We start from the raw sequence: 27009 nt of genomic DNA on the forward strand, positions 1-27009 counted from the left end.
CAGAAACTGTTTTAGTACATTAATGATTGGCATTCACATGCTGACACATTTTAACCTCAAAGATCACGATAAAGCCGCACTAAAACTAGTAAATGTGATCATGCGCCTATTAACAGTAATTAAAGTCCCACACATGAACACCAATCTCCCAATCAGTGGGTGTGTCCTACCTCCCACTGCGTCCTGACAGACTGGGTGAAGAACTCCATGTCTCTGAGCTGTGACGGGGTACAAAAGGCCTCCATGCCCTTGGTCGCTCTCAAGAACTCTTCTAGTAACTCTGGGTCCAGGGTCTTCAGAGTCTCCTGAAGGGTAAAAGGCATTCATATAATTGCAGACTGACTGGCTCCTTGAAAATGATTCAAAACTTAGAAACTTCAGTTAAAAACTGTAACAGGAGAAAAGCAAAGTAGTGTGTTCATTTTAGCATATTTTATCTAAAATATCTCCCCTTTAAAAGTTATTACAGCATCAAGTTTTTATCTATTTTAATTCTTCACCTTCGGTGCGCCATAAGTTTTTTCCCCAAGAAAGACCAACTCACCACTGAGTGTTTAAAACAAAAAACAAAAAACATAGTTTCCCTCATAACTGTAGTCCTATTTATCAATCTGGATTGCTTTGGTGTGAGTTGCCAAGTGTTGGAGATATCATAGAGATGTCTGGCTACAATATAACTGACCTATATGGCACTCGGCTTTTGGTGCTCAAAGTGCCAAAAAAATACATTTGGAAAACTCAACAGCAACGTCTCTTTCCAGAAATCGTGACCCATTTACTCAAGATAATCCACAGAGCTTGTTGTGAGCAGTTTCATGTAGGAACTATTTTCTTTCTACCAAACTACATCTGCCAACCGTATCACCGCGCAGAAGGAAGCGTGCATCTATACTGCTAGCTCACCTAGCACCACTGAGCTGGCTAACGTTAAAGCTCAGCCGAGAAGGACGCCATTAATGTTTAGGTGCACGCTTCCTTCTGTGCGGTGATACGGTTGGCAGATGTAGTTTGGTAGAAAGAAAATAGTTCTTACATGAAACTGCTCACAACAAGCTCTGTGGATTATCTTGATTAAATGGGTCACGATTTCTGGAAAGAGACGTTGCTGTTGAGTTTTTCAAATGTATTTTTTTGACGAGTGCCAAAACCAAAACAATCTAGATTGATAAACAGCACTACAGGTAAGAGGAAAATATGTATTTAACTGTCACATTAATTGGCAGTATAAAGTACTAAAACAGACCTCTAATTGCATGGAAACTTTGCAGATTAAAACTTACTAATTAAGGTTACTCATTGATTATAATATTACAACACAGTAGAGATTAAATTTACCTCTTTTGCTGATGCTTGCTCGGCCGTTGTACATTTGTTTTTAAAGACGTTGATGGTTTCCAGGATGTGCTCCTGCAGACAGTGCTTGGCCTCCTCAAAGCCATTTCTGGCCAGAGCCTGGGCCTTGGCGTAAGCCTCCGTGTAGGCCTGGGGAGGCGCCTGGGCCAGGGCCGGAGGTTTAATGCACAGGTCTGGTGACTCCGCCAGTGACTGAGGCAGCACATTGACCTGGGAGAGGAGAATAGTTTGGGGCTGTTGAGGTTTGGGTTGCGGAGGAGACTGAGGTTTTGACTGTGGAGGTGGTTGGGTCTGAGGTCTGGCCTGTGGGGGTGATTGAGCCATAGATTGTGCTGCAGTTTGGGCCTTGGGTAGCGGTGGTGACTGAGCCTGAAATTGTGCCTGCGGTTTGGTCTGTGGCAGTGATTGGGCCTTGGGCTGAGTTGGTGACTGAGCTTTGGGTAGTGGTGCTGTTTGGGTCTGTGGTGGTGATTGGGCCTTGGGTTGGGTTGGTGACTGAAATTTGGGTTGAGTTGCTGATTGAGCTTCGGGTAGTGGTGTTGTTTGGGCCTGTGGTTTGGGTTGTGGTGGTGATTCAGCCTTGATTGGTGACTGAGCCATGGGTTGAAGTGGCAACTGGGGCTCCGGTATGGTCTGTGGCAGTGATTCAGCTTTGGGTTGGGTTGGTGACTGAACCTTAGGTTGACTTGGTGATTGAATGTCTCGTTGTGGTGCTAATTGAGCCAGAGGTTTGGGTTGTGGAGGTGATTCATCTTTTGGTTGAGTTGGTGACTGAACCTTTGGCTGTGGAGGTGGCTGTTGGAACTGAAGCTTGAGCTGAGGCTGCTGAGTTTGGGTCTGAGACTTTACTTGTACCGATGACTGTGTCTGGATGTTTGTTTGGGACTGGGCCTGCAGCTGGGGTTGGAGCTGAGGCTGCAATGGAAGCTGCTGATGGGCTTGGTGTGGTGGTTGCGATCGGGGAGGTATTTGAGCTTGCATCTGAGGGTGACTCTGAGTTTGTTGCTGATGCTGAACCTGCGAATAATGCTGAGATTGAGGCTGGGGATAAGGCTGTGGCTGAAGCTGAGGTGGTGCCTGAACCCAAGTCTGTTGCTGAACTTGGCCTTGTTGCGTCTGGATATGAAACAAATTATAAGCACTCATCTGAGATTGTTGTTGCATGGGACTCTGGGGTCTCATTTGAGGTTGTGTTTGAGCCCAGGGTTGGGTTTGTGTTTGCATTTGATACGATGGCCCCGTGAGAGAATACCCGGGTGGCCTGACTGGAGGTCCCTGCTGAGGCCCAGCTTGGGGCCACTGAACTGTTGGATAAGCCTGAGACTGTGGAGCTTGAACTATTTGCTGAGGGTATGGTTGTGGACTTGGATGCCTGTGCTGGCCAATGGCTTGGTTTTGTGGGTCTTGTGTCCACTGCTGGGTTGGGGACTGACCCGGGGAGTAACCTTGGGGGTAAAGTGGAGGTTGTGCTGTAGCCTGTGGAAGATGGACAGACACTGGGGACGAAACTCTAACTTGAGTCCAAGCACGGATTTGGCTCTGGGAAATATGGCCTGGGTGCTGGACCTGGACCATGGACTGGGCATGGGTTTGAGGATGGGCCATGGACTGAGGATGGGTTTGGGCCTGGACCATGGGCTGGGCATGGGCTTGCGGATGGGCCATGGACTGAGGATGGGTTTGAGGCTGGACCATGGACTGAGGATGGGTTTGAGCCTGGGCCATGGATTGAGGATGGGTTTGAGGATGGGTTTGAGCCTGGACCATTGACTGAGGATGGGTTTGAGCCTGGACCATGGACTGAGGATGGGTTTGAGCCTGGGCCATGGATTGAGGATGGGTTTGAGGACGGGTTTGAGCCTGGACCATGGACTGAGGATGGATTTGAGCCTGTGACATTGACTGAGGATGAATTTGAGGCTGGGGCATTGACTGAGGATGAATTTGAGGCTGGGGCATTGATTGAGGATGGATTTGAGACTGGATCATGGACTGAGGATGGATTTGAGCCTGTGACATCGACTGAGGATGGATTTGAGACTGTGCCGTCAGCTGAGGATGGATTGGAGGCTGGGCCATGGACTGAGGATGGATTGGAGGCTGGGCCATGGACTGAGGATGGATTTGTGTTGGTGGCCTAGGGGAGGGTGACCTGACAGGGGACCATGACTGTGGATGACTACGAAGCTGAATATGGGATGGCACAGGAGGCTGAATTTGGCCCTGCAGTGGAGCCTGCATAGGGGAAGAAGGTCTGACCTGCGCCCATGTCTGCACTTGAACTACAGCTGGGCCATGGACTGGACCCTGTGGCTGCATAGATGGCTGAGGTCCAGCTTGGACATATGTTTGGGACTGATTCTGAACCTGGGTCTGGGTCAATGAATGTGTCTTCATGGGGCCAGGAGGCTGTGGAAGAACTTGTGTCTGTGACTGACCTTGGCTCACTCTGGTTTGGGACATGGTCTTCATTGGTTGCTGACCGTCTGCGGTAGTGTGGGACACACTTGTGGACTGCACTTGGACCACTGTCTGAGATTTAGACTGAACCATAGTTTGGGGTTGTGACTGATTTTGGGCCTTCGTTTGTGGGTGAGGCGTAGCCACAGTTACAGTCTGGGATTTAGTCTTAGCGTCTGAATCTGGTTGAGCCTTTCTTACAGTAGGCTGTGGTTGTTTTTCCTGTTGCTGCTGTAGCAACTGTTGCTGTTGCTTTTGCTGTTTTGCCAGCTGCTGTGGTTGTTGTTGCTGCAACTGCTCTAGATTTTGAGGTTGCTGCTTTTGTTTTTGCTGCTCCTCTTTTTGCGGTTGTTGTGGCTGCTTACTAACCTTTGCATGTTCCTCAGTCTGTGACCTGGCAGTCGCTGTATGCTGTGAAACAACCTGAACCGTTACCACTGTTTCTCTGTCTGACTGTAGCTGAGTCTGTCCAGTCTGAACAGGTTCCTGCGTGGAATCCCGTTCTGGAGTTTTATGCTCTCCCTTCTGAAGCCAGGGCCGGTTCTTCATGGCCTGGGTCTTTCTGCTCTGAAGCTCCTGGGAGCTAAGAATCGGTTTCTTTACAGGTGGTTGGTGATGTGAAGTCTGCTCTTGGGGCTCTGGTGATTCTGTTACCACCTGCTGCTGAACTTGATGTTGATGCATCTCTACCTGCTGCTGCTGCTCCACCTGTTGTTCTTGCCGTTGTTGTGGTTGTGTTTGCATCGCCCCCTGCTGGTGCACTTTTTGCTGTTGTAGCTCCATTTCCGTCCGTCTGTTAACTTGTTCTTGCTGCAGTAGCTGTTGCTGCTGTATCAATCCTTGTTCCCGAGTCTGCTGCTGTATTTTTACAGCGGCCCCTTCCGGTGGCGACTTTGTCCCAGTCTGCTTCACAGCTTGTGCGTAGGTATATGGCATTGGAGGAGAAGTCACCTTTTCTTCTCTGTACTCCTGCACCACTATCTTTGGCACAAAGGTTCCATGACCCTGAACTAACTTTGTCTCGGACTGCTGAGTCGGCCATTTGACTGAGTCTTTAGCCTGTTTAAAGACTTTAAATGGAGGAGACCCTTCTGGAGGGCTCCTGCTTCTGTCTCTTCTGGCTCCCAGGCTGCTCAGCATACCTACAGCTTCCTGAAATTGAAATCACACACATTAAAAAAAACCTGACATTGTAATTATATCATATTAATATGATCTGGCTCATTTCTTACTGTCTGAAGTAATGATCAATGGCTTGCTCAGTCAATTTACAAAAAGGGAAATGGCCTTAACATATGTAGGACACAATCCACCCCCTCAAGTTCAAATCTATAGAGGGAATTTATCTGGAAAACCCCTTTTTTTATAACTACAAAAATCAAAGAGTCACAGAGTAAAGCCTCGGCCAAACTGGGAACGTCAGGAGCATGAGGCGGCTGCGTTACCTGTTGTTTTTTATTTTGGCTTCCGTGTTAACAGGTTAGAGCAGCCACACTGCCCGCGTGAGACGCGTGTCTTTTTAAATCAACACATCCTGCTTTCATTTCAAAATAAAAGCACTAAAGTGCTTTTTCTGTACAGAATTCCTTCATTGGTTAAAATGAGGCTTTTATTCTGAAATATGTTCAGGACAGAGCTGTGGAACATGCAGTGACTTGCAGAGCTCCATGAATGAATAAAGTACGGGTTTTAAATCAACACTATTACAAAAAGAAAACCGACCTGTGACTGTGCAACAGCGGCTCGCACTCGGTCCTGCATGGCGGAGGCGTGGAGGTACTGGATGGGAGAGTTCGTCTGACTCGTCATCACCAACACCTGCAGGTCCTGCTCCTCTGTGACCACCTGACCCTCCAGCTGCAGACCGCGGGAAATCAGGGCCTGGTGGAATTAATGGTGTTAGCGTTTCCTCAATTCCACATAAGTATTGGAGCTTTGACAGTTTCAGAGTTAACACATCTGGATATAGTCACAGCAGAACAACCTTTCTATCTGTTCTGTGGATGATCTTACCCTGGCTCGAGGGTCCTGGCCCCGCTGTTGTTGTTGCTGTCGCTCTGCAGCCCTCAGCAGCTGGTAGAGCTCCCGGGCCTCAGTCTCCCAGTACAGGAGTTCAGCCAGGCGACTGTCCAGACCCGACACACTGTGCTGCAGCTCTGTACACACCTGTTCTGCATCACACAACGTCTGCATCACCTGGGGACATTAAGGCAACGGATGGTAATGATGTACATTCACAGATGGTAGCTGCCAGTGGCTATTGAGGGATAAACAGGGAGCCAAAACATAAAGACGTGAATGCTTATGAACACAGCTGCATGAAGGAAGTGTTAAAAGGAAAAAAGAAAATTCATACTTCAGGTATAGTGAGCTTCAGCATCTGTAACTGATCCGCTGGGCATTCTGGGGAGGGAGCCAGAGCCTCAAGATCCACTTCTTTTATTTTCCTCATTACGAACTGAAGGAAAGAAAGTAAACAATCAATCCTAGAGAGACATATCTGGTCAGCTAAAGTGAAATGAACACTGCATCCTGAGATCTGTTATTTCTAATTCTGACCAGACTGCTGTTTCAAATCTAAACATTACACTCTGTTATCAAATAATCTCATTGATTTTGTTGATTTCTTAGATCTTAATTAGTATTTCTGATTAATGAAAACAGTTCTGCTGCACTAGCTGTTTAGCAGGAGGTTGTTACTGACTTAATCTTGTAATAAAATCAATTTTAACAGACAGTTAATAGTTAAGAACAGCTATGACTCTACTCCACCCTGTCGAGGTGTAATTTATCCAGCCATTAGTCCTACCTGTAATCTTTTTCTGTAGGTGCGTAGGGGAGCTGCCATGACCTCCAGAGGCTCCTTGAGAATGAGAGTGGCCTCTCCGATCAGAGCTCGGATGCCCTGGGGTCTGGCCTGGACGTCAGCACCGGGCTCAGCTGTGCTGTCCTGGAAAAGAGCAAAAGTAACGCTGTTAAATATCAGGTAGATATAAAAGACAAATACGATAATCGAACAAACAACAGAAGCTTGTAGCAGATACGCCAATCAGAAAAGTGTCTGGACAGTTAGATAGAACCATAACACACTAGTTTATTTATAGTAATGTATATATACTTTTTTATATAACATTTTAAAAGAACATTTCACCCACAAAATTATCATTTGTTTATCAATTACTCAACACGTGTTACCTTAAACTCTTGAAGAAAACATTGTTTTTCTCTCATGCCTCCACGGTGAATGAAGAATCAAAAAAACAGCTACAAGTCTTGATGAATTTAAGTAAATGGGGGCCGTGTTTAACAAGAACAAAACTATATCCTAACATCCGTTTACGAACTCTCACGCAACTCGTGCAGAATAATCCAAGTCTCATTTATCCAGTCGAATGCTCACTACTTCACAAACACATGCATCTTCGCTAAAACCTGACTATTTAAAACACTTCGGACTCGCCTGCACAAGCGTGAGACTGTTTGTGAGGAAAACGGATGTTTTGATATAGTTTTGCTGTTATTAAAGGCAGCCCCCATTTACTTCAATTCATCAAAACTTTTCTCCGTTTTTTGATTCTTCGTTCACCGTGGAGGCGTAAGAGACAACAAAGTTTTCTTCAAGAATTCAAGGTAACACGGGGTAAGTATTTGATACACAAATGGTCATTTTGTGGGTGAAATATTCCTTTATTGGACACCTGCTTCCTGTACTTTAACATCACAGTGGACAAGATGAAATAGTCACTGATGTATTTATAACACCTCTCCAATATGCAAATTGAGAAATCAAAGAAGCCGTATGATAATGCACCTTATGAAAGCCTTGCATTTATAATTACCTCCACACAATAAGTAAAGGTGGAGTACAAACTTTCAAACTGGAAGTCACTCCTTAATATCACAGCGTGGGAATAATGACAACAATGGGGCAAACATAGCTTCAATTCCAAAGGGCTGAGGCGTTAAGTCACCAAAATCCCTGCTGTCACTTAACAACAAAGAAACAGAGACGAAAGTAAGCCGTCATATAACAATAAAGACACTCGCCCTGATAAAGAAATAGCACGGCAGAAAATGAAATATATAAGAGGGTGGTATGGTGCATGCTTTATCAAATTAACAAACAACAAACTTGAAAAGCAAATGCATGTTTCAATCATGCTGGAGATGTGATAAAAAACAAAACAAACGGCAATAATCGAACAGCCTGACATTTAATGTTTCTCACCAACCAGGTTGTTCTTGTTCTGTAACTTACAAGTGCGTTCCTCTTGAAGAACTCGGCCCAGTGCATGTTGACTCTGCGCAGCTCCTCCACCAGGCTCCTGCTGGTCTGAGGGTCAGTTGACTCGATCAGGAAGTTCCCCACCTCGTTCAGGTGGGCCTGTCGGGAGCCCCACTCACCCATGGACTCAGACGTCACCTTAACAAAACCATGAATATAGCAATCTTAATCAACAGAGAGGAGGAATATTTATCTGAACAATATATCATATTACATTCTACTTGTATACCTCAGGTCTGTGTGTTACAGAGCCCTGTGCCAGCCAAGCCTGCAGGGAGCTGAGGCAGTCGCTGTAGGTGTCCCAGGCAGACAGCACCCGTCCCATGGTGCTCTTGGTCGTGGTCACCTCTTCCAAAACCACAGCGGTGTCCTCCTCCACCTGCTTCACCTGCTGACTGACGTGGTGGTAATCTGCAGCTGAGGAGCACAAAGAAACAGCCGTCAAAAACTACAAAATGAATCCATGGCCATCCAACTGGCCTGAGATCACCAGGGAAAGGTTTCAGAGTGTTCAAACAACACACAGTCATAAAACAGACAAGGCAGACTTACCGAGGGCAGATTTGCTTGAATATTTCTCAGAAACCTGCTTCAGCTTATGAAGAGCTGCTTCCAGCAGAGATGGTAGCTCCTGTGTGTTTACCACATCCTGTGAACATATACAAAAATGTTACAAAATAAAGGTCCATAACAGCCATGCTCATTACACAGCAGAAACAGCGTCTTTGGCACCAGAGGAACGATCATGCTGTTACCAAAATCAAAAGGGTTTCTCCTCTTTACGGTCAGTCTCTCTCTGCTGATTATTGTCAGATGTTTAGCATTTATCATTGCTAAGGTTAGCCGTTTCATGTTTAGTATTACCTTAGCATTAGGATACCGTCTACGACGGCGTATTAGGGCCATTGTAGGTCAAAAATAGATATTATTATTATTATACTGAGATAGATATTGCAGAGCCAGAGGAAGGGGGGTAATATTCAGAGACAAAACTCTGAATTTACGAGAAAAAAACTCGGGTCAAGGAACCACATCGCTTCCCTTTGCAAGGTTGGATCCACCTCATCACACCAGAGATTCCACAGTTAAACACCGTGGTAAAAAGTGCAAAATATAACAATTACATTAGTATTTATTTATGTGCATAAAAGAACATTAAACAAAACGTGTATCTTTCAGGACCTTCACCTCGCTCAGAGGCCATTGTTAGCACTACTTTAGGAGCAACAAAATTCAGATGCCGGATGGCGTTACCACGGTTTCGCACAATTTCAGAGATTTACTCTCAACTTCATGATCTCAGAAAATATTCAAGGTTTTTTCTTGTATATTTGTGAGTTTTTTCTTGTAAATTTACCACTTTAATCTCAGAAAATATTAACGTTTTTTTCTCATAAACATAAGATTTTAATCTCAGGAATTCTGAGTTTTTTTTCTGAATATTATCCCCCTTTTCCAGCTCTGTATTTAATTTTTTTTTGCCTACAATGTCCCTTATACGCTGTTGTAACTATCACCCAAAATAAAATACATATGTGTTAAGCACCATCGTACCACTTCCTTCAATCCAATACCAATAAATGAAATAATTTCCCGAACATCCCAGATCCACTCACATGCCATTCTGTCAGCAACACCCTGACAGCCTCTGGGGAGATGTAAGGCCTCTTCCAGACCCGCAGCTTGGTCCTGATCTGCCCCAACACATCCAAAACTGTGTGGCGCTGCTCCCGGTACTCCAGCTTGATCCCATGGTATTTAGCAGTCACTCTCACGCTGGTGAACCTGGTGAAGAAGAAGACGTCCACAAATAAAGTTGTGTGAACTTCATCAAAATGAGAACAAACTTTCTGTTGTACAACTTGAAACCTAATCGATTGTATAATGTTGTAAATGTCAGTGGCCTTGGAAATCTCACATTTCCATGATTCATTGCCAACATTCCTAAAATACACCGGCGTGATCCACAATCTTAAAGTTCAGTTTGCTTCTCCGGTATCAGTATCAAATCAACACTGTCTCCCTGAAACAACATTTGATACCGTTCTAACTGAAGGTCCGACGCCGGAGCCGGAGTTACATAGAGTACCTTTAAGGAAAGTAATCAATCCAAGCACTGTCTGTACAGTACATATGATTTCACACATGAACACACAGAGTCCAGCTGATAAAGCGCCCTCACCTCCTCTTTAGTTCATCTATCTTGTCAGCGGGAACCATCATGTTTCCGTACTCATCTTGGTTCTGGAAGGACTGGAAGGTCTTCACCTGCTGCGGCATCTCCTCCATGCACACCTACAGGGACAGCGAGCACATTCACATGAATATTTATGTATACATATGAATACAGAATCATTGCTGCTCATCAAAGTCTATAAGTTAATGCTTTACGGAGGAGAGTTTGTGTGAATAATGAACACTCAGAGTAAAAGGGCTACTCTGCAGAGGTTATTTATGTCTTAAATGGGGAAAACCCTGCCTGAGGAACCTGAGTTTACTAAGTCAGTATCATTGTTTATTTCACTTCCTGTAGTCGTAAAGTCTAGGGGGACGGATGCAGTAAATATTCACTTTGAGGAGCTCCTGTTTCTCCCTGGCGTCGTGAGCGGCTCGGCCGTGGTCCTGTGGATCGCCGTCCTCCTCGGCCAGAGCCTTCTCCGTTTTCAGCAGCCAGCGAGCCACCGTGTCCAACGGGGACGGGAGACTCATGTCCAGCTCCACTTTGTATTCACGTAGCTACACGAAGAGAGAGAGAGAGGTACATACATACCAACGTCTCAATTGTTTTGTTTTGTTTTTTAGGTTTGATTTGGGCAAGAGACCAGAGTGGAACTGACCTTTTCGGTGAGGTTGTCCCACGCCTCTCTGAGTGCTCGTTGCTCCTCGCTCGGTTTCGGGGTTCGTCTCATCGCCGTCAACAACGGCATGATGGGACGCCGCTGCTCATTAAAGGACACCAGAAAGGTCTGAAATACCTGAGGGATGGAAGAGGTCATCTTTACTGCCACTTCTGTACAGTTAACATTGACAAATTTGAAGGATCCACTTTTCTTTGCAGGACACTGATGGCACATAATACTCAGCAGGATATTGTTGAGATTAGATTGGAAAACGGGACGGGTAAATATGGCATTATGGTACAAAACCTGATCAGGCTGCTGCAAATTAAACCAACAGCATTTATGAAAAATATAATTTGCAATGGTGTGCAACAAAGACTGCGAATTGTCTCTGCGATTGTATCATTGGCATGTTGTAATAATACAATATGAATGCACCACAGTTAATAAGACAAGAAGCAGTGAAGCTGTAAACGTACGTGGTATCTCTCTGAGTAGCTCTCTCCCTCTGTGGAGTCCCATCCCTCCAGCAGCTCTTCGTAGGCGTGAACCAGCCAGCACGTCACTTCCTGTGCCTTCCGATCAGGCGTCGCCTGGCAACGTGGACAAAAACAACAGTTATTGACTAAGTTAGCCACATTGTTAGTCATGATCAGTGATATTTAGTTTGATTTAGGGTGATTTCACACCTGTAGTTTGGTTCAAGAGAAAAAAAGATTATACTGATTGTTGCATTTTAGTTCTGCTCTGGTTCCTGTTCACACTGACATGAAGTTACATGAAGTGAACATGAAGTTACACGGACTGACAGGTAACTCCTTGATTGTCATCCTGCATCATCAGGACCCATGTGGGGAAATCAAATTCTGGTGACTGACAGAAACCAACCACACGTTATGAATAATAAACAGTTAGAGACAGGACGAAAAGGAGGCGTCTTGTACAATAATGATTCGGGCTGCTTGGCTATTTTATTTTCACGCTGAGGTCAAAATACGGAAGGAAGACAGAAGCTAAACATTGTCCAATTGCACAAATTAAAAAAACGCAAAGACATGAACTATTTTCATGCACGAGCACCGCCGCATCGTAACTACTTCACAGACACAGAGCGGAGAGAGGACCTCAACTCAACAACGCTACCTCATGACAAGTAACCGCGGCAGTGCTACTGCAGGGCTGAGTTTTCTCTTCCATTCTCCAGGAAACGTGCGGCGGCAACGCACTTTGAGTTCAGGCTGTTGCACGCCAAGGGTAGAGTACGAGCAGGGAGGCAGGGAGGCGTCTGATTGGTTCTTTCCAAGCAGACCGCGAGGCAGTGATTGGTAGACGTTTTTACAGGATTACAGCAGCTACAGATGACGGCTCTTTTCCGGTCCTTTTTCAGAGCTCATCAGTAATGGATCTCTGTCGGGGTGTAAAGACCATTTCAACCAATATTACAAATAGTGAAGACTGGAGAACATCGTCAACCCTGCCTTTAACAATACCCAAACATGACTGTTTGTTTGTTTATGTTTTATCCCAGACCAGTGGAAAGAACAGTAACCAGTGAAACCAGAACAGGTAGCAACAAAACAGTATCTGCAGAGGAAGAGCTGTTCTACTCTGTATAGCGCTAAAACATGTTGTAAACACGTTTCTATTTATTCAGCAGTAAACCAAAAGAGCAAAGCAAAAAAAGCTTTCCCACAAGGCACCAACACCAGTCATGAGATTCTTTACACAGAACATAATGGCAGAATGGTGTGCCAAAATGTGTGTTGCGCTTCAAGCAAGCCTGTGCACAGCAGAGTACCAAGCCCATACACAGGTTTGATTTGGCAACAAGGTGGTTGTTGTTTTACTCTTTATAAGAACATGGAAACATGTACAACTGCCACCTCCTGTTCTGCTGTAAAAGGGGGTGTTTGAGGCCATAGTGATAAGATATTCTTTGATGCAATGTCTATGGTATGTTTATAATATATATATATTTTGTGCATTATATGCAGAGCAAGAGACACTCTTTTTAGATGCATTTCTCAAATCTGGACTCATTTTGCAGAACAAATTCCTGAGCCCTTGCACAATCATGGCAGGATTATTCCCTAATTCTAACATAAACATCTCTTGGGGGGGTGACGTAACAACATACAAGGTAGATTTAAAAACTCAAAAGTCCACACGAGCCACATCAAAACATGCCGATATCTTGTCAGAAACCGGATCCGACAGGTGTTTTAGTCCACTGTGACTCATCTGTCATGGGTTGTGCAGCAGGCGACACCAGCAGGATCGCAGCGGAGGGAAGGAATATCTGCACTGTGAGTGCTTTATTCATCTCATGGGAGGCTGAGAAACACACCCCTCGCTGTGGCTTTGGACTCTTTCCCAGAGAACAGGGCAAACTAGTTTGATTCTGCATGATCTGTCCTGCTTTTAACCACCACATGATATGAAGGTAATCTTGGCTCTTAGTGACTTGACTTTTTAATTTGAGTAGCTGCTGTAAAAATATCTTTCCTGGCGTGTCTTTACGAGACATAATCGTTAGTAATGAAATCTAAAGTTATTTGCGTTAGCTACAAGGGTTTGGTGCGGCTGATTTACGTCGTGTGACACTACAGTAATGAGGCCGACAGTTGCAAACCAGCAAGCCAGAGGGTTTCCAAACGCACCGCATGAACGCAGAAAAACATCAGCAGTGACAGGGAGGGTGTGGCACTGACAGAGATTTAGTCGATTCAGGCAGGTTTTTATGTATCACTCTAGTATCCACAGATGGTTTTATTATTCATTTTTGCTTATTCCTTCATTTATACATATATTTATTATCTTTATTGTATTATCTGACCACCCAAAAAGTTTGCTGCAAATCAGATCTCTTAGATTTACGCATATATTAATTATGATTTAGTCTAAGGTGTAAGGTACTGTGTGAGAAATGAAACAGAGGTGGATCGTGACTGTGAGGTCTACCTGTCGCAGAGGTGAAGCAGAAATAGCAGGAGTGTAGTGAATAGGCAGGTTGACAGGAGAAGGACTTTTAGGAGTCAGGTATTGTGTCTAGGAGGAAAAAGAGGGAAGGAAAAAGAAAGGAAGAGAGGAAACGGTAAACAAGGAAAAGGGAAAAGAGAACAGAAAACAAAAAGTTATTGTGGGAAGTGGCAAAGAGAATTGAAGGGCAACGCAGAGAGAGAGACAGTTTCTTAACATTAGTCATGATAACCAAAAGTAATACAACTTGGATTCAGCTAAAATACTTTGCAAGCTGAGATTTATTTCAATGCAACTTCCAAAAACATTCATCTGACTGATTTATTATTGGAGGCTGATATCAATTTCTCACACATATATCGGTATGTGCATACATTCTGGCTAATTTGCAGAAATGAAAAGACAGACAGAGTGCATTCGAGGTAACGAGCAGCGCTATCACTGCAAAGACTCCAGTGTTTACAAGACTGTTTGATGCACACGAGTTGTGACAGGAGCTGAGCACAGTACATCTATTGTTGTACTGTCAAATACTCTACCTCTGGTTTATATCTTTATAGTCTTTAATGACCAGATTTAAAGGATTCCTGCTAAACGTGTGTGTGTGAACGTGTACGCACGCTGCATACATATCCATCTTTATTCTCAAATATTGATTTTGGCGACAGCACAAAATCATCAGTCAGACTTTTGCAAACATAAAGATTGAAGCAGATTGAAGAAAAAGAACCCACTAAGCATTAATTTAGAGATTTGCAGGTCAATATCGAGGTTAAACGTGAACAGAATCTGTTTTGAAATATACTTTTTTTATATCTAGGTGGCATAATATTGTTGTTACCCAGGCATCTAAAAACTTTTCAGACTAATTTTGCCTGATTTTGTGATGTCCAGACTTCTTTTGTTCTGCAAATCATCAAATCAATGCTGAGTGAGCGAGCAGAACTGGATTAGAAAGAGCTCAGCTGCACCCTGATTGTTGACGGTGCACTGCAGAAGTTTAAATCATCTACCTGAGCTGGTTGTCAAAGTAAAACATGTCTGCAAACATTGCTGCAGTGTCAAATGTTGCCCTGTGATGTTTGTGTAGAAAACAGTGCAGTGATACAGACCTGCATTTCTTCCTCTGGCACTGGCAGGTCTTTGGAGTACTGCAGGAACTGAGCCACATAGGTCATGATGGACTTCTCATCGGGGTCTCGAACGTCCACATCTGCATCCACACCACAATCCTCCATGATCAGTCTCTCACACTACTGTCTCAACAGTTTAGATTGACACATGAGCAAGCTGCTGCTGCAGCTGGTGGAGTGTAACGCTGGAGTCTGTGTAGCGTCTCTGTCTATAAAACATCCGGCTGATAAAAGTCTGCTAACAAACTAACAGGCAGAGTGGAACAAGTGAGGGTTTTATATAAGACTGAAGAATACAAACAGCAAGGCGAGTCAGCAGACTGTCAGATCGTCATCCCACTTTGCCCTCAGGCTCGCTGGGCACGGCTCTGCCACAATACTCAGCTACACTCACACAAACATTCACATGGCACCAAATCAATTACTGTACGTCAGTGACAAATAATCTGATGAATCATATTTACAGGACCAAAAGGCGTGGAGGGATGAGCTGCGTGAACAAAAGAATGAAACACAGCTTTGGAGGAAATTAGCAGCATTAGCGTTAAGTGAGACTGATTGTGGAGGACTCGCTAATAAATCATAAATAAATCAATCAAGTGAAACACATCGTCAATACGTTCCAGTCTGAGTTGTGAAACTCATAACAACTTAATAAATTGCAAAGAAATTTAAAGAGAAATTGCAAAACGATATAGCCTGACCTGATATGGGATATATGTACTTGCAGAGCTGGAAATGAACTATGAGGTTTTTTTTGTTGACAATCTAAAAAACAAATAAACTAGAATTACCGCCTTGCAGTTGTATGCCTCCACCAACCAGTGAAGTTGCAGTTTGCAACCACGTCTGTCAGAAATGTCATCACTTCATCATTTCATCCTATTTTAAATTAGACATTTGTGTCAAATTGTCATAATTAGCGTATGAATTCTTGAGTTATGGCCAAAAAAGGTTTTTGTGAGGTCACAGTGACCTTCCCATCGCCGCCACGGAGGCATAAAAAGAGCAACAATGATAAAATGGAACCGTGTGTACAGTATATACTACGGCAATTGATTAAAATATTTAATCGTGATTAATCGCAACTTAATCACACATTTTTTATCTGTTCAAAATGAACCTTGAAGGGAGATTTGTCAAGTATTTAATCCTCTTATCAACATGGGAGTGGACAAATATGCTGCTTTATGCAAATGGATGTATATATTTATTATTGTGAATCAGTTAACAACACAAAACAATGACAGATATTGTCATAGAGAGTTTCATATGATAACTGTATCTTCACTTTAGCTTTTAAAACTGAGCCTGCTATAACCTAAAACTCATAAGTTGTGTTATGAGAAGATATTAGTGGCGTTAAATCAAATTTACTTTAACATGTCATATCGCTTTACGGCCCTAGTATATACTGTATATAAACATGTCCAAAGACAGCACTTACTGTACAAACATCTTTAGAAGCATTTAGTTTTCACTTTCAGCTTATCATATTTGTTAAAATGATTTAAAATACATTGGCCTCTACAGTAGTTTCACGGCGATATGAGCCGGTGGAAAGACCAGTGGCAGGATGTGCAAATACATCATCACAGTTTGACATGACTTTAACCTCATCAGCCTGCACACAAACACGTTATAGTCACTTCAGGTCATCTAAGAAGAAAGTTGTGTTTATTATTCACATTTTTAAAAAGCTGTCATAAAAAAGGTATATTTCTTTGTGCATAAAAAATAACAATTAGACTAAATGTAAAATTGGTTATTGACCCTAATTGTAGTTAAAGTTATTGCAATATTAACAAGTACTAATGGAGCACTAGTTCACACAGCGTATGATTTCAAGCCCTGTATAATATCCCCTATAGGAACATTTATGTGGTAGGATCCAGAGACATAAACGTGCATATCATATTTTAACATATTGCATTAGAGCTGAGTTACTCACCATCCGGCTCCAGCAGTCTGGGGATCCTCAGCTCCGTCTCGGCGATGCGGAAGGCCTCCTCCAGGTTCTGCTTGTTGCTTCTGGTCCTGGCTTTGGACAGATCCACCAGGTCGGGCCGCAGAGCGTACTGGATGGCCAGGAAGACCACTCCACTCCTCCAGCTGGCTTTGAAGTCTTTCACACTTATTGAGCAGCCGGCTCTGAGGGGAAAGAGGTCATCTCATAACTATTATTATTATAATACAGGTCATTCATGTTGCCAAAGCTGTCTGTCATTTCCATTTCATCCTTATAGAGCTCCATGGCCACTGAAAAGGCTATTTTTATAGATAAACATATAAACATATTAAGAAATGGCAGCAAGTAACTACAAGGATTTCAAACATTTATACAGTAATGAAATAAAAATGCTATTAAAGCCCATGTACTGAATATAGTAGAGTATTTTAACAGATTTTGGCCCGCAGCATCTGAACGCCTACAGCTCAGACAGCAAAGCCCTGATCAGGTTTTGGTCTTTAGCCCAGACCTGGAGATGATGAGAGAGGTCCCTGTGTGGGAACCCATCACTCCTTACATCCCATACTTGGCCCACAACAGAAGCGCTGCATCAATTAGAGTTTTTTTCAAGGCTTTGACAAGTCGACACATCAACATAACCCTAAATAAACCCTACACAACCCATTGAAATGCATCTTTGTTACATTAATACTGATCAGTTGACCGGGTGCTTTACTTGTGGCACTGTTCCCGGACCCAGAGCAGCAGGGCCTTCTTGGCAGAAACCCTGAAGCGGTGGTGAAGCGGCGAGCCTCTGGGAGGAACGGGACTGCTGCTGGCCGAGCGGCTCGACAGGGTGGAGCGCGAATCCAGACTGGCCAAAGACTCCATGGAGGACTGACGGGAACTGAACGAGAGGCCGCTGGCCAACTCCTCGATCTTAGAAAACCACCGATAAACAGTTTCTGTTTAACATTTTAGCCTTTTATATTTGGAAACTCAGTAGAAGTTAAAAAGGTGTAAAACAACAGAAAACAAATGGATAAAACAACAAGCAAGATTTCTGCATACTGGGGTCCCTAAACAGTCTTGAATTACATAAATCTGACTGTAAAGCTGAGACTCTTGTGGATCCAATGAGCCCAACTGTATTCATGTGTGATGATGTTAGTCCCCATAGGAGACATTTCATTAACCTCACTGTATAAAATGACCTTGTGGTGACCTCTAGGATAATCACAGCCTCATGAAACTTTACAGCCACAAACTAGAGACCTAGAGCATTCAGAGGATGGATGGATCAAACTAGAGACCTAGAGCATTCAGAGGATGGATGGATCAAACTAGAGACCTAGAGCATTCAGAGGATGGATGGCTTTCCTAGCTAGATTGACAATAAGGGGGTTTCTGAGCAGTTTACACAACAGAAGTGCTCGCCAGCCGATCGCTGAAAAATACAATTCCTGCAGAAATGTCAAAAGTTTTTTAAACCAAATCACAGCATGGCTTTTTCTATGGTGTTCCTCAAGGTCTTGGTGTATAATGTGGTATTTTGGAGGGATTATTGATCATTTTTATCAATTCTCCAGTGGTAAAAAATGGTTAAATTTAGTGCTGAACAGCATCTCAAATTAATCTTCAGGTTCTCAGCTTTCAGATGATGTACACCACTTCTATGTGACATCTACTGTTGACCTGCTATCTCCCCCTGAACACCCCCTGTAACCCCACCACTACACCTCCAGAATGGTAAGGGGTTAATTTTAGCATTACAATTGGTTTCCTTGCTCCAATAATTTGGTATAATCGTTGGTTGAGAAATCCTTTGAAACTTCCTCCAGGAAATCTACTACAAATCTAATAATAGTGAGTTGAGGAAAAACAGAAAGATCAAAGAGGAAAACCGACGAGGAAAACATGAAGCACAAAAGACAAGAAACATATGAAACTCACATGATACTGCATAATGATTGTCCATATGAGGCCCAGGATGATGGACGGTTTACCATCAATGATGTCAGGAATGTTTATGTTGACTAGTTTGATCTGAGGAGAAAACAGAACTTTTTTCAAACTTGCAGAATTGAGACACTACGAAGGAACAGAATAATTGTAGAAATTGAATAATCTCATTATTCTCTGTAAACAATGCCAGCCAAAATCGAACAGATGGTGCAGCAGTTATCAAATTTTGTACATATAACAATTATCATCCCTCTGGTTTTGTTAATATCAGGAGTAAAGTTCCCCATATGTTTGACACTTAAAGGGCCCCTTTAGTGTGCCATTTACCGATTTCTTCTTTAGAAACAAAAGGGCTTTCTCAATGTTGCTCCTGTGCTGAAACATTCCCCTTCCTCTCTCCCGACTCTGCAAAAAACACAACCGGAGAGTCAGTCGGTCAGTTGGTTCATTATAACTGTCGTCTGTTGGTTGGTTAAAGCATGTTAACTGAGAGGAGGACTCACGATGCGCTGGCCGCTCATCACCTCCAGCAGGTCCAACAGTTTGGAGCCATCACGGAAATCATTGAACAGATCCAGGACCATACACGGTGGCCTCCGCTGTCACAACAGAGAATTACACACACATTTTATTGCATATATGTTTCATAGGGCAATAACCGCAATATTGACGAGCCAACCACAGGGGGATGGCAAACAACCGCCACAACCGTTATGTTCATGTTTCTTTTTTTTAATTCTGCGTGGCGAGGTGGTCACGAAAAAGGGTCAACTTTGGGTATAATTATTTGTTAGAATAACATAAAAAAATTATTCCGGTCATTTCCACACAGTGAGGCATACAGCTTATTAATTAAACCCTGGTATCGGATCAGTACACGGTATCAGTCGATACAAAAAGCCTTAGTATTGCTATCGGTATCGGGACTGAAAAAGTCGGATCTGTGCATCACTACAAAAAAATGGCAATAATAAGGAATTTCGTACTGTTGAGCCAATCAATATTACCGCAGGGGAAATTCCTTCACTGCAAATGGTAAATGGACTTGGACTTATATAGCACTTTTCTAGTCTTCCGACCACTCAAAGCGCTTTACAGTCATCATTCTTCACATGTCAGCATTCACCCATTCACACACTGATGGCAGAGGCTGCTAAGGTGCCAACTTTGCCCATCAGGATCTAATCTAAATACTCATTCACACACCGATGGCTATGCCTTCAGGAGCAGTTTGGGGTTAAGTGTCTTGCTCAAGGACACATCGACATGTGACCCGGAGCAGCCGGGGATCGAACCACCGACCTTCTGATTGGTGGACAACCTGCTCTGCCCTCTGAGCCACAACTGCCCGGCAACAGCCCTAATATTTTCTTTTGCAGGTATAAAACACTCAGAGAGGCAACACCAAGGCTGCAACATCTATTCTATTAGAAAGTTAGTAAGTAGATTCAAGATTCCTTTATTAAGTAGACATATTCTCTACATTTGGTTATAATTGCTCAATACAGCGTTCAAGTTCTTGTAAAATAAGTCATGCTTACAAAAATTTGGTAACCAAAACTCAAAGAACATTACAAAACATTACTCAAAAACATGAAAACTCCCCGATCACACTCATTAAAATATGGACCAAAACTGATGAAGAAGTGCAAGAAATGTTTCTGCAGCACAATCTGTTGAATCTGTGAGGCATGCGACTGGAATGTTCCATGTTTGTGTGGCTTCTTGAGCTAAAAGGTTGACTTGCTCCTTGTGACGTCCAATTAAAATCAGTTAAATGTTCAAGCACATGGTGGTGAAGCTCAAAAGAACTTTATTTATCCCGAGGGGAAATATGTGAGCAGTATCTGCAGTAGGAGCAAATATAAAGAGTTATATTATGTGTTTATGATAAAGAACTAGGATTAGCACCTCGCGGTTGTATGCCAATCAAGTTGCGGTTTACATCTATGTCTGTTGATGACATCACGTTGTTGACATTAGTGTGAAATTGTCATAATTAGCGTATGAATTCTTGAGTTATGGCCAAAAAAAGGGTTTTGTGAGGTCACAGTGACCTTGACGTTTGACTATATAAATGTAATCAGTTCATCCTTGAGTCCAAGTTTGTGCCAAATTTGAAGATATTCCCTCCAGGCGTTCCTGTTGAATGTCAGCGACTTCCCAAAGTGGACACAGAGCATTATGGAAAGACAACTATTCACATGTGACACAAGCTTCTGTTGCAATGTGATCTCTAATATGAACTACCGCCAAAGGATTAACAATTATCTCCACCGTTCAGTTTACTGGAGTCCAACGTGAGCCCAGAGGTGGGAGGACGCTCGGTGGGTGGACCGCAGGGGTGTGGTGGGTGGGTGGGTGGTGCTGGCCGTCTGTTGCTGTCTGTCTGTGTGCTGTGAACCTTGCTCCTCAATGCTATATATATGTACACAGTCAGTCCCCCACCTCCACCCCACCGTCACAGCTGACCTCCACCATGAGGCGGGAACAAAGCTGCTGCTGACTCATGTTAGGAGGTAGTTTGAGAACGAGACAGTAGCCTGTGTTGTCTCAAATCTCCAAATTCAGGTCATGCTGGATTTTCTGTAAACACAAGCTGCTGACCGGGAAAAGCCCTCCGATGGTAATAAAGAGATGTGGTTGTGTCTTACAAGGTTGGATATTGCAAGCATAGCATCACGAAACTCATGGATTTATTTTGGTTTCCTCTGCTCCTAGATGTCTTTCAGGAGAATTTATTATCCTCAGCTGACACATTTTAGTATTTCAGAGGGAGCCAAGATAAAATCAAATGTGCTGTTGTGATTTTTATCCCCAATATGTACACTGAGGGTTCAAAATGACGGGGATTTTTACAGGTTTCATGCCGTCACTGATGAGGTTAATTAACTGTACCAATTATTTCTTGATTTTCTCCAAAATTATAGAAAAATTGACCGATCAGAAAAGGATGAAAATAAGATGATGTAAACAGAAGAAGGATTTAAAAAAAAATAATAATAAACTGAGGAATTGATTTTGTAAAAGGAAATGTCTGCGAGGATGCTCTTAATGTTTTGTGCATACAATGTGTGTATGTATTTGCAATGTGATATCTTTATGACCTGATTTCCCTTCAGGAGTTATTACATTGCATCCCATATTACATACTATACACCAAAGCATTTTGAATTAAAATGATTCTTGATTGCAAACATACTTTTCAAGATCTTAGTCATGATATATTCTATATGTGTACTGTATACTAATGCTGTCAAAGTTAACCCGATAATAACAAGTTAACCCAAATTTGTTGTAACGCCACTAATTTCTTTGACGCATTAACACAACTTGTGATTTTAAGGTTGTAGTGAGCTCAGTTTTAAAGCTAGAGTGAAGATACTGGCATCATATGAAACTAAAAAACCTGATGAATCCATTGGTACCCACGAGTCTCCCCTTTACAGACATGCCCACTTTATGATAATCACATGCAGTTTATTCAAATAGACAAATCTCCCTTTAAGGTAAATTTTGAACAAATAAAAAATGTGCAATTAACTTAAGATTAATCACCAATAACTATGGACAATCATGTGATTAATCACGATTAAATATTTTAATGAAATGACAGCCCTAGTATATACATAAGAAAATATGTGTGACTAGAATTTACTGGTTGTAAAAACATATTTACTGAGAGAGGCTTATATAAAGACAGATGCACCCTCATTTTAATGTCTTTCTTTATATTAAGAGAATATGTGTGCACAGTATAAAGTGAGCTGATCCTCTACTCATGCCCTCACATGTTCCTTCTCACCTGCACTCTGTTATTAAGCTGCATCAGCTCAGTTTAGGGAGTGGAAATTACTGTGTCTAAATTACAAGACTATGACAGGATAAAATGGCTAAAACAAGCTGTGTAATGTAACATAAAACATACTAAAGAGTCTTATCTGATGATATAAAGGGTCTCTATACAATAAAAAGACTGAAAGGTTAGTAATACTCTATAAAGCTTTGAGTCACGACTCACCTTTGTCAGCTGAGCGTTGACCCAGTTGGTGAAGGTCTTCTTCTGAATCTGTTCTTGTTCCACTGTTGAGGAAGAACAAACACACAAAGTTTAATTCATATATCACCACATCGAAACAATAAATCACTCAAGTAGTGCACATTCAAAGCGTAGGCATTAAGGTCATGAATTATTTATATTGAGTGCAACTGTAGAGTTGTCTCAATTTCCCTGATCGCTAATATTATCAGCAGCAGTGCAAGTGTGCTGCATATCTGACTGGCTCAGAGAGCAGTTAGCTGCAGCCACCATGAGACCAAAGTAGACTGGACAACACTGTCCTCTCCAGAAAAAAGACAGAAATGGTCAATTGTGAAAATGAACTAACTCAAACTCTACGGTAGAGGATGTACATCCCATCTCATGTAGTCAATGTTGGTAGGCATGACATCTACTTCACAGAAGTCCATATTACTGATGTGCACATGCTTCCTAATGAAAATATTTGAAAGAACCGAGTCCATTATGTGTGCTCTCTTCAAAGCCACCAGACTCCTTTGACAAAAACAGTAATTTTACCTTGCAAAACACAGGAGTTGCTGATCTACCGCTGCCTGGATCGGTTAGCTTGTTTGTGTTATTGTGTGACTTTGATGAATCCGAATTGACCCTTTAAAACACCAAAGTCACACAATAACACCAACAAGCTAACCGATCGAGGCAGCGGTAGACCAGCAACTCTAGTATTCTGTGAGGTCAAAATTACTGTTTTTGTCAATGGAGTCTGGTGGCTTTGAAGAGAGAATAGATAAAGGGTTCAGTTCCCCGTTGGAAACGACTGTCTGACGGCAAGGTGAAAATACACGTACTCCAGTCATATCTGTAATTTTCAAACACACTGTCAATCTTCCTAATTCCTCCTTTAAGGTATGAGACACTGTCAACTTTAACCAGAGACATAGTCTGGTTAAATTGTAATCCCAAGCTTTACACATTGTTCTACAGACTCAACATGCGTTCATGGGCCTACGAGGCGGTAAAACAAGATTCCTCTGTCGAAGTCAAACTGAGCTTCCAGGATAGTTATGGAAGATCGACTGGAAGCACAAATCAAAGCACACTATGTCAGCCAATATTTGTTTATTTGAGTCAGCCGAAGGCCTCAAAATAGATTACATTTGTTCAGTAAAGTCTCAAAGGTATCAGAGCCCTCACAATGTCAGTGTGCAACAAGTCACTTAAACGGTAGGCAGTCAAAGAGTTTTGTACACTTATTGTGAAATTAGCCAGGTGTTATAATAACTATAATAACTTTACCTTTTAAAGGCAGGTTATCATTGTAGCTAACGCCCACAGGTTTGGCCAATCGGTTTGGAAAAGCTTTGTGCGTGATCATCACCAACAGAGGTATTTGGTCTGTGTGTTGTCTGAACAAGCAGAGCGTCAGTGCATAATGAAAGCCACAGAAAACAATTCAGCACAAACAGCTGCAAGCAAGTCAAGCATCCCCATAAATCTTCTTTTTTACTTTCAAATAGGTTGTTGACAGCTTGCAATACTTTTCTGACATACATCTACAGTATGTTTAAAGCCCTTCCATTAGATTTGAAATATAATTTGAATGCAGTTTGACATAGAGGAGCTGCACATATACTGACTTCAACTCACCTGCAAGTAAATGTATGGGAATAAGACACTTCATGCATGTATGAGGGTTGAGCGATAGGACGAATATATCGGCTATTGGCTGAGTACATCGCCGGTTTGTTTTTTGTCACTTTATTTTGCTAATTTAATGGTTTACCTAGGAAGAATGAGAACCACTCAGCTGCTGCTCAGCCGGAGAGAGAGACAGCGGGGGGGAAACAGCACGTAGAGTCGACATATTTTCATATCTAACTCTGTGAATTAAGGATTTATTTTGACCAAACCAGAGTTTGGGTTTGGGTGAATTGTATTTTGTTTCTGTTGAGTTTGAATGAAGTGTAGAGAAACTTGAATTCAGAAGGTGTGCGGTTGTATTTTTCTGTTTAATAAGGAGAAGTATTTCCTTTACTCATCGCTCGAGCACATCTCCGCGAATATATCGCAATCGCCGGTTGTTGGGCTGATGGTGGCCCGACCCTAACATGTATTTCTACCGACATATTGACATGCATTTAGATGTAGTAGTATTGATAAACTCTGAGATTAACGGTTCTGCTATTGGTTTTGGAGAAATTAAGAAAATTGATTTCCTATTGATTTTGGCCTCATAAACGTTATCTTGCACCTTTGATCTCACAAACTCTGTTTCTGATTTGTAATAAGATTAAAACATGCATCAACGATGCATTTTACAATCCAGAGGAGAGCTCTGTGTGTCTCTCTCATATACACTATATATGACAAAATAAAGCAATGTTAATTCTGTTATTAATTTGTCTAAATTTCTTTTAAAAAATAACAAAAATAATCGATCGATGAGCAGTATTGGTAATAGTAGTAGTACCGTTAAACTCTTAACAATACCCATCCCTAGTAAAGAGGGGTGTTACTAATAAAGAGCATGCATAATCAGTGAAGTAGAGCTTCAATCATTTTCATTTAACATTGAATTTGTTGATTAATCTTAAGGGAAACTGTAATATACAGCATATGCATAAATAAAAACTAGATTACAATTTTCTGAGACAGGCTACAGAATCCGCATTCAGATCATATAAAGATCATTAACAACAGATTTGGTCAGTGAATTGTCCACCACTCACCATCGTAAAGCTCAATGAAGTCATTCAGGTCACTGGCAGTATGAAGAGTCTCACATATAATCCAGTCCTCATTCTCCATTGTCCTCAAAAAAATCAACTTCCTGACTCAACAAACATCTCAGTCAGAGCTTTACTAAACGTCCACTGTTCTCAGATTACAAACAGCATTCAGTATTAAGCCAATTTAATGGCTTTAATCAACCTGTTCCACAAGTCTGATTGTTGTGATTGTTGCTGAGAACAAGAAGGGTTGTAAAACTTCAAGTAAAAACACCAGTTAAGAGGTAGAAGCTATACAAGGTTTACCATCAACAAGGATCATCTAGCCATCTAGCCAGGTCATGTTGTTTGCTATCGTGGCTAAAAGCTAGTGTTCCTCTCTCGTCCATGCTGCTTGGTCCTATGAGATGCATCAACAGTTTACAGACTATTTTCTGCTTTAATATGTTTAACAGCAGGCCCCCTTTGGCTTCAGGTCACTTCCAGTCTAATCTTAATCATAGGAAGCCCCCCATGATGACTCTAATTATAATTAATCTGGTATCATAACAGATGAGGGAGAAGGGGGTTTCCTTTAGCAACATGACCCTCTGAGTTATTGAACATCTGGAGAGAAGCGCTGCTGATCACTAATCTTCAAAACCACAAGAAATTACGAGAAACCTAAAGTTTTCAAGAGTTCCTGGCTGGCAGGTCAAGAGGATGAAGAAACTGGAGAGCTGTGACACACTTGAGAGTTGGCCAGAAGAATTATTTTAAACATTGTAACCACAGCGCTTTCAAGTCAGTTCCAGAGTGCTGACATTTTAGTCGATCCATAAATTCCTGAAATGAATCTCTACTATTTCAATAACAGAATTCATTAGAAACACAAATAATGACAATTCATAGAAGTAGAAAACTACCACTTCCATCTCAATAAAAATGGAATTAAAATGTATAGTCATCATCAGCAATTTGAGTCTTACAGTGGCCACGTACTAATCGTACACGTTAGACTTATAAAATATGGGATTATGGGATTGTTATTTTTATCAACTTAATTTTTAAGGAACAATTTATTCTTAAATCGCTGGCAGAATACAAGACAAACCACAGTTTAACTGGTACAAATCTGCCTTAACCGATCATTAACCGTTAACCGTCAAGATTAGTGCGTTGCATGCAGCGGTGCTGTGGTTCTAGTGCCTAACAAGCCGCCCAGCTGCAACAATAAGCCGATGCACAAACAGGTTAAATCCATCATTTATCACCAGCTGCAGTGTATGAGCACAACAGACAACTGAGTCCCCG

General features: G+C 42.3%; 1 protein-coding gene across 1 annotated transcript in view; it reads right to left on the reverse strand.

The window, feature by feature from the left end:
* Positions 1-27009, reverse strand: part of LOC119504577 — a 108810-nt gene that overhangs the window by 69943 nt on the left and 11858 nt on the right. Inside the window, exons 3-24 of the mRNA XM_037796821.1 lie at positions 22988-23049; positions 19470-19565; positions 19294-19371; positions 18955-19047; positions 17738-17940; positions 17002-17201; positions 15030-15130; positions 13900-13986; positions 11418-11531; positions 10936-11073; positions 10670-10834; positions 10281-10393; positions 9715-9883; positions 8651-8747; positions 8328-8515; positions 8072-8236; positions 6623-6763; positions 6170-6271; positions 5827-6009; positions 5536-5694; positions 1336-4965; positions 171-305 (exon numbers count right to left, since the gene is read on the reverse strand). Coding sequence (XP_037652749.1) covers positions 171-305; positions 1336-4965; positions 5536-5694; positions 5827-6009; positions 6170-6271; positions 6623-6763; positions 8072-8236; positions 8328-8515; positions 8651-8747; positions 9715-9883; positions 10281-10393; positions 10670-10834; positions 10936-11073; positions 11418-11531; positions 13900-13986; positions 15030-15130; positions 17002-17201; positions 17738-17940; positions 18955-19047; positions 19294-19371; positions 19470-19565; positions 22988-23049 — 6419 coding nt within the window. The remainder of the gene's footprint in view (positions 1-170; positions 306-1335; positions 4966-5535; positions 5695-5826; positions 6010-6169; positions 6272-6622; positions 6764-8071; positions 8237-8327; positions 8516-8650; positions 8748-9714; positions 9884-10280; positions 10394-10669; positions 10835-10935; positions 11074-11417; positions 11532-13899; positions 13987-15029; positions 15131-17001; positions 17202-17737; positions 17941-18954; positions 19048-19293; positions 19372-19469; positions 19566-22987; positions 23050-27009) is intronic.

Source organism: Sebastes umbrosus, chromosome 16, assembly GCF_015220745.1.
Source record: "Sebastes umbrosus isolate fSebUmb1 chromosome 16, fSebUmb1.pri, whole genome shotgun sequence".
Lineage (NCBI taxonomy): Eukaryota > Metazoa > Chordata > Actinopteri > Perciformes > Sebastidae > Sebastes > Sebastes umbrosus.